This window comes from Lissotriton vulgaris, chromosome 6, assembly GCF_964263255.1.
Source record: "Lissotriton vulgaris chromosome 6, aLisVul1.2, whole genome shotgun sequence".
Lineage (NCBI taxonomy): Eukaryota > Metazoa > Chordata > Amphibia > Caudata > Salamandridae > Lissotriton > Lissotriton vulgaris.
In genome coordinates this window covers 828,440,539-828,448,783 of record NC_141694.1, presented here as the reverse complement: position 1 = coordinate 828,448,783, position 8,245 = coordinate 828,440,539, and the positions used below count along the sequence as shown (strand labels likewise).

The 8,245-nt window shown below is 42.3% G+C and overlaps 1 protein-coding gene across 1 annotated transcript; it reads right to left on the bottom strand.

Moving 5' to 3' along the window:
- Positions 1 to 347: 347 nt before the first annotated feature.
- Positions 348 to 4,354, bottom strand: LOC147708053 (cdc42 effector protein 3-like). The gene has a single exon (XM_086926854.1). The coding sequence runs from the start codon at positions 4,226 to 4,228 to the stop codon at positions 3,461 to 3,463; it is 768 nt and encodes a 255-aa protein (XP_086782980.1). The 5' UTR covers positions 4,229 to 4,354; the 3' UTR covers positions 348 to 3,460.
- Between the last annotated feature and the right edge of the window lie 3,891 nt (positions 4,355 to 8,245).

Genomic DNA, 8,245 nt, shown 5'->3' with positions numbered 1-8,245 from the left:
TGCAGAAGGGGTACTTGGCTCAGTTACTCGGGACTAGTAGGTTGGGCCCTGGGACATCTAAAGTAAAAAGCCTCAACCCTAAAGGTTGTTCCCAGTAGCCCCTGCCTGCGCGTGGTCCTCTGAAAAGGAGGGTTCTGACAGGGGGCAAATGCCATCTTCCAAACACGTCGAGGATCCTGCCATAATTGCACCATACTTGCTCGAGGATTCCAGTTTCAAATCTATTTTCAGGGATGGGACAGAATGGCACAGATTTCTCACACTTTTCTCCCACCACAAAAAGCTTTTACTATTCCTCTCTATTTTTACTCTAAAGACGTTAACGTATATTTACATTCCCAAAAAGGTTTGTCTCTTAAAATGCTTTATTGTACAGCTCAAAATAGCTTTCTAATGTAAATATTTGTATAATATATACTCATGCAAATAAAATTATGTGGCACACAGTTTCTGTTTAAACTATGTACAAAATACAAGCTTTCTTAAATATATATTAACATCTGCAGTTTAAATAGTTTGGGAGTTTAACTGTATAAACATTAAAAACGCAAAATAAAATATGGACTCGTTTCTAATACAGTGTCAACATATACAATGGACCGGCAAACATAAAATGAAGCAAACAATTAAATATTGCTGTGAAATAACACTGGGGATGAGTCACACTGAACAAACAAAGGTTACGGAGTTCACGCCAAAGGTGGCATTGTCCAGCCCAATTTTCCCACAATACACAGAAGAACCCAGTCTATTGTTGTTTTGTGGAAACTTGTTATACAAAATGCAAGTCTTTTACCCGGATAGAATCATTGTATACCAGAGCACATGGTATCTTGGAACACTCTCGGGTACCATGTTCTACTTAATTTAGACTACAAGTGTACAAATTGGGAAGTCTACTATGGTAAACAGTCTTTACAAAGCAGCTTTTACCCCTCAATGACTTTACAACTCAACCTTTACCATGCAGGGAGGTACCACACAGGTAAGTATGTGTACCTTTATCATGCATGCCTTTACCACACACGTAAGAATTTTTTTTAAAGAACATAATTATTATGCTATTTTTTAATCAAGGGTTTCGGGGCAAGTAGTGGTAAGGTGAGACAATGGCAATTTTAGGGTTTTGGGGTGGGGAGTGGCAAAGGGTGGTAAATATTTTGACTTAAATATAGCTTTCACAATCAAAACTACGCAAATAACATCTGGTGGATTTACTATTCAAAAACAATGAGCACGCAGTGGAGAGAAATATTTTAAATACTGCTTTGTATACACAGAAAAGAGGGGGTGCAACTGGTCCTTCAAAAGTCAGTTCTATTCCAAAGTATGAAAACAGTTTTTTTATACGCTTTTCCAGCGGCAGCTCCTCTGCTATGGCGGAGGAGCTGCGCCACCCCAAAAACAGCAGGAAAGGAAAAATAAGTCAATACTCGATTTATTTCTCCTTTCCTGTCGAGTCTTGGGTGTGGGGCTTGGGGAAGTGATGGCACTGAGGGGAATGGTAGTGCTTTCCCTTTACTGCGCATGATGGTTGGCTGGCTGTCTTACGGTGGCCAAACTATCATGAGCAGTGAACCTCTTTTCAACTCTAGCTGCATTGCTGAGGTTGGAGAGGGCATGCACAGACTCCCAGGCTGTCCTGGAGCACTAATCAAGGGCACTCAGGCCAATCCTGCAGCTTCTCTCATGCGAGAGCAGCTCCAGGATTGGCCGCAGGGCAGGCTGGGAGACTGTGCCTGAAGAAATGGAGCAGAGGAGGGCGACGCGGGACGTGACCGACTGAAGGTAAGTTTTTTAAAATTATTATTATGTATTTTTCCTCTTCCCTTCACTACCCCTATACCTCCTCCCACCACCCGCCCGCCCCACCACTCCTAGCAAACATCGGCTGCTACTGATGCTTTGATATAAAGAGATTCAAATCTTTCTTACAGACCTCACAACTCACACAGTGCCAATGTTATGCAGCTCTTCACTCTGTCACCTAGTGAAGAGCCAATATCACACAGTGAAAAAAGGAGAGTGCGCTGAAACTCCCTGCACAAACTACTGAAGCCGACTCCCATGTCCCACGGTCTTACTAGGGTGCGTCAGAAGCCTTTGTTGGTGTTTTGGGACTGGTTAAGCAGTGGGACATAAGGTAGTATACAACATAAAGCCCTAACTTTCTCTTCCTGCCCTCCCCCCTTTTCTAGTTAGGGCCCCACACCTTTGTTCCTTCTGCAAGCCCCTCAATAGCCCCTCATCCTTTCTCACACAGTTAATTTTTTTGAGGTTGGCAGATCTGTTAATGGGTTCAGTATGCATTCAAATGTTGTTACTATTGTGATTCAAGTCAGCTTCTGCCATAGCTGGTACTTCCACTGGCTTTTTAGGTGGAAGATCAGTCTTTGTGGTATTGTGCTGTGCAGGTAGTCTAATACTCCTGCTCCCAATGATTGAAGCCAATAGAGAGTAGGTGTGTGGGAGGTTGTGACAACTGAAACACATCAGGAGCTCCTAAATGAGCCGGCAGAAAGAGTACCTCAGAGTTTGAGGAGTCAACATCAGATGTACTATCAATTTACACAAGAGCTAGTTGAACTACTTTACAATAATAGTAATGAGCAATTAAGAAGTAAATACTACACTTGCCAAGTGATTCACTCTGGGGTAACATGCTCACAACTATCAATGATATGAGCCTAATCAAACGTATGACCACACAAGACCCAGGCAATATTTCCTTAATAAATGTGAAGTACAATTCGACTTTAGGAACCAGACATTACAGTAATGCAGGAATCAGTTTTATTCCCTATGCTCCACAAATTTCCAATATAGCTATCACGCTGTTAACATTTGGCACTCCATCCTCTTAGCCTTTGCAAATACCCTAAGTGTGCGTACCCTAACAAGGATGTTATGACTTCCACCTACATTGGGATGATGCCCATTTGTCCTCCTGTATAGAAGGAACTGGAGGTCCCATTATATCCCTCACCCCAAGGACAACTGCTGCAGCCCAGGCTAGTTGTTCACTACTTGCCAGTGCAGCCCGTCTTAATTTGAGCGGTGCACCCAAAAGCGGACACCTATTAAGCATGAGTCTCACCAGATCAGGACACATACAACAGCACAACCAAAAGCTACCAGAGCCATGTCACGACTCATCAGTTACCAGAGAAATCACTGACGGAATTACCTTCGCTAGCCAATTCCTCTCATAGCTGCAGACAGCCAACCTAGCCCTGCATGATAGTGCTGAAGTGAGCAGAACTGCATATGCCAGCTCAGTAGGTTGCTGCTCTTAGCATTACACTCCAAAACGGGCACAGCTGAATTAAATGGAAAATGTTGTGCTCCTTAGATATGAGTGTGCCTGAAAGGTTAGTACATACTGGAGCCGGAAATCAGTGGTGCTGTCACTACTAGTGCTTGTCCACGACCCCGTAAAGTTTAAAGACAATAATTAGTATTACAAATCTTTTTTGTCCATTACACTGAGGACCTCATCCAACAGCGAAGGCCCCAAGTCCAGCTGCATGGAGAGAAGAGAACTTGTAAAGTCAATAAGAGATTCTTCCGACTTGCTCCCCGTTTTTGTTAGGTCACATCCAAGCTGGCCATCTTCAAACAAGTCTCCCGCTTGCCAGTCACATTGTTCAGACAGACTTGAGGAGTAGCTTGCTCCGTCATTCGTACAGGAGGAAGAGGGGCCGTTTGACTTCAATGAGCTGTTATCACTGTATTGTGTCCCATTCTCAAACTTCAAACAGTTTTCTTTCAATTTTTCTTCTGTAACCGGCTCACAACTAAGTCTCGGAAGCTTTGCACTATACCGGGTATTGTGATTTGAGTGAGGTGTCCCAGGCGATAACAGGGGAAGGGTAAGGGCCTGAGACCCACCAATAGTGGGAAGCGAGATGGCATTTTTTAGCACTGGAAAGGGGGATTCTGAAAACATGGATTCACAAGTGCTGTTTGCCCTCATTAGTTCACTGCCCCCCTCGAAATCCCCATCGCTTGAAGTCGCCTTGTTGCCAGGCAAAAGCTCATAATTTCCTTCCAGAAATGAGATATCGCCAAAAACATCTTGCTGCCCTTGTTTTCCAATATGGATGTTGTGCCTACAATCTCCAAGGGGTGGGCTAATCATATCTGGTGATAAGATATCCCTTAGTTTGAATTTTTTTCCCTTTTTATGATTTCCTGCTTTCAAATAAATTGGTGCTTTTGCTGGCATCTTCGAAGTTTGAACTTGACAGTGTCTTTCTTCAAAAGGACATCAAAATGTACTTCTATTCGAACAAGTCAATATTCGCCTGACTGCAGATTGTGCACACTCTTGGTACTTAAGACTTAAATATACAAATATCTTGAGAGATGAGGTCTCAGTGTATGTCGGTCGCAACCAGAAAATCTGTATGGGAAACAAAACATTGTACCATTAGCAATCACTTCATGGTCCACTCATTCTCAATTTAACAAAGACAGTTTACATTAATATTGACGGGACCAGTTCAGAGAATAGTTATATGAAGTGATACTTCTTCAATGATCAGAGTAAAAGGATTATTTCTCATAAGGTCAAGAGAATCTTCTTCTTTTGTGGTAGTCTTAATATTGATTGTTGAGCACTGCATACAGCTACACAACATGACACTATTTAAAGTTCAGTATTGTATCCCGAAATGTATTTAATAATAAACTAGTATTAATACCATTCAGAATTGTATACTCTATTGGAAGAAATCTGCACCACATGAGAAAAAAATCACCGCTTGACAAAATGCCTATTTATAACTTTCTTAATTCTTTCAATAAGAAACATTGAAAATTAACGCAAAATTGAACGGTTTCAACTTGCTATTTTGATAATTGACACAACCTAGTTCCCAAATGGGTATTCATCTGTGCCCCGCTTTCATTCCACACTGGTAGCTAACCAAAGTGAACCCCTTATAGACTTATGGACTTGGTCAGAAATTCAGTTACCCAGCAATCCATGTACCTCCTAGTATTTTCAATTCCATGACTGCTTGTTATCCTCGAGGTTATTCTTGGCATCTTGGGCTGTCTTCCTGAATAATTATTTAGTCAGGAAAAAACTGAATGCACTTTTGTAGCCAAAAGTCGTAGGATCACTCATATCCATACCAAATCAATAATATTCATCTTACACTAACGCAACCGGCCTGGCAGACCTGAATGTCCCATATCTTATAATTTTCTTTTTATTAAATATGAAAAAGGACCTTAGAAGAGCACAGCTGAATTCATATGAGAAGGAGAAGCATGGTTAAAGTTCCAGATATCTCACAGGATCGAATTTAGTTATAATTAAACAGATTTGAACAATTAAACAAATTTGAACAAGGTGACCATACTTCAGCACAAGGTGGCTTCGAGGACTTCCCATCCAAATTTCATGGATTCCAACTTGCATCGAAGATAAATTTGGCATTGCTAAAACATTAGGTCCCCTTTGAACTCCTCTTAAAGCAGCCCATCTAAGTGACATGAAGGAAGTCATATGCCATTTTGGAAGAGGTTCTAATGAGTAATAACATTACCAGTTAGAATCATTAAGGCGATCATTCTGTGATTATATGGTATGTCCTGTTGACTCTCTTATGAGCACTTTCAATATTGACAGTGCAAAGGAGTCTGGGAACTCATCCAGAATCCAGACTGCAAGCATCAGTGAAAATAAAATCAGTGACCACTTCAAATTATAATGTCCCAATTTTGCCTGATTGTCTCTGATCAATAACTATTACTGAATAATGACATCAGACAGCTGCAGTTTCTGTTCTTCTTGGGTCAGACCAGCAGTTTTGCATATTTATTGGTACATTTGCTAAACTTATTTTAAAGCTTTTCACATACTTTCAAGTAACTAATGCCCTGACTTAGTTCTTGGCGGACGGGTTTCTCTCTCACAACAGTGATGGATATCCCATCCACCGAAAAATAAATCCCATTATATCCTATTGAATTTTAATTTCGGCGGATGGGATATCCGAGTTGTGATGGAGTTACCAGTCCGATTTAGTGTCAGGTATAATGTATGCAGGGTTGTCGTTCCCCTGCAACAAGGGACCGTAGAAGAGGCACAGTGAAATCTATCAGATTTCACTACCCACTTCTAGGACGCCACTGCATCAAATCCTTACACCTGCCTCACAGCAGACGTAAGACTGACACAGGCCTTTCACTTGGGGCTTTCCCCATGTGAAAGGACACATTGCTGGAGTTAAGTCTGTTTTGCGCACACTCCAGGAATGCGTCATTACTACGCCAACAGATATGTCAGGAATACTGACGTATCTGTTGACTCCTTACGACATGGAGCGCAGTACAGTACATACGCGCATCCAAGGAGCTGCAAGGAGGGCGCACTGAAAAGTGTTGCATCGCTGGTATCACGCAGCGATGCAACACTTTTCAATCATGAGTCCCTCAAGTCTAAAGCCAAACCTGGCTTTCACGGGAGGTGACGTGCATGCAGCTGCCGACATGTAACATGGGGAGCTTGAATACCAGCCTTGGCTCATCATCCTGTGAATCCTGGCAAATGTTCATGTGCCTGAAAAAAGCATATAGCTGCTCTGTGTCTGTTACGATGCTCTTGTTCATCCCTCCTGCTACGTGAAACTGCCGAAAATATAATGTGGATTATGCCTGTCACTTGTGCTCTAATCTCATCATCCAAAAATTATGCACAAAGCATTAACATTTGATGTCAGAAAGAGATACCCATCTAGTGGGTGAACCACACAGTGTGAAACTGGAAACTCTGGCATCAATCCCAGCGTCCCTTCTTTACCAAATGTTGTGATCCTAGGCAAACACTTAGGCCCGGATTAACTAGCATTTGATGTAAAGGCAACTTGCAGCACTGTGTCAAACGGAGAGAGCAGAAATGCACCATAATTACTAACACATGGTGCATTCCTTCTCTCACTCTGTGCTGGCGCACTTGTGCTTGTCAAGTGCCAACGCAAGCACCCTTACACCATGGTACTCCGTCCTACACAAAAACAATCCCTCAGAAGAATTTTCCTTTTGCAGCGCACATAGACGTAGGAAATAACATGGAGAAAAAAAACTATTTTTTCTCGTTATGCCTCACCTTGAAAGGCATAGCATTTTGACTCATTGGCAGGGTTACAAATCTTAGTAAATCTAGGAATGCACCTAAAACCATGGGTGGACGCGTGACAACATCCATGCCCCACTCACGAAATGCGTTCCCCACGCAGAGTAATGCAAGGCAGCGATGTGCTCTGCCTTGCGTTACTCAAGATTTACTATCCCATGCAGAGCAATGCAAGGTGGATCTGTGTGGCACAATAAATCTAACTTAAGGGCTTGCGTTGCATTGTGACCCCTTGCGTGACGCACAAGCAATGCTAGCACTTGCTCTTGCCCTCTATTTCACCAAACTTTGTTTTATTTTATCACATATGAGAGCACCTCCAAATACATGAGTTCAGAATGTGTGCTGTACAAAAACCTTTCTCTAGTTTTAGAGTCCACATATAAGATATACATGAACCCTGGCTTGCATCTTAGTTCTCTAATAGCATTCTCATCAAGTCGGGTGCAGGAACGTTCCTCATTTCATGATTAAAACCCTCACTTTTAATAAATACTTCAAAATGCGATGATATAATCTAATGTGCTGAGGTGAAACGCTTCTGTGTGATAAAGAATGACCCCCTTTTGTACCGTGTTTTAATATTGAAGGCACCATATTTTATTCCAAAATAATCTTTGTTACATGATTTACATGCCAACTATTTTTAAGGCCCTACTCACAGATTGTGACCCTTGGCCGGGCTCTGGCTGGGCTCTACCTTTCAAATTCATGGCATACCCACCTCTAAATTCAATGACGTTAAATCCTTTTTGCAATCATCAATTGGTGCCCTATCAACGATTTGTCCCAAGGTTTGATTTGCCCCTAATGCCCTAGAACATGAGACGCAAGCCCAGTGGCGTAGCAAAGGCACCCCCGAAACCTCCACGATGCGGGGTCCGAGCTCCAGGGGGCCCCCTCAGCACAGTACCCTGGTGTAACAGCGCCTGACTGAGTCCGGAGGGGGGTCCTCGATGTAGTTTGCAGGGGGGCCTCTTTAAGCTGTGTTACGCTAGTGAACAAGCCCCTACATAAATACAAATTATAGAGATTGTATATGGTTTATGACAATGTGCCGGACCCCAGAAAATTTGGTTATTATGAAAAACTTTTAAT

What these genes read in the sequence shown, in the direction of transcription:
- LOC147708053 (XM_086926854.1), bottom strand. Translation starts at nt 4,228, where the DNA reads ATGCCAGCAAAAGCACCAATTTATTTGAAAGCAGGAAATCATAAAAAG.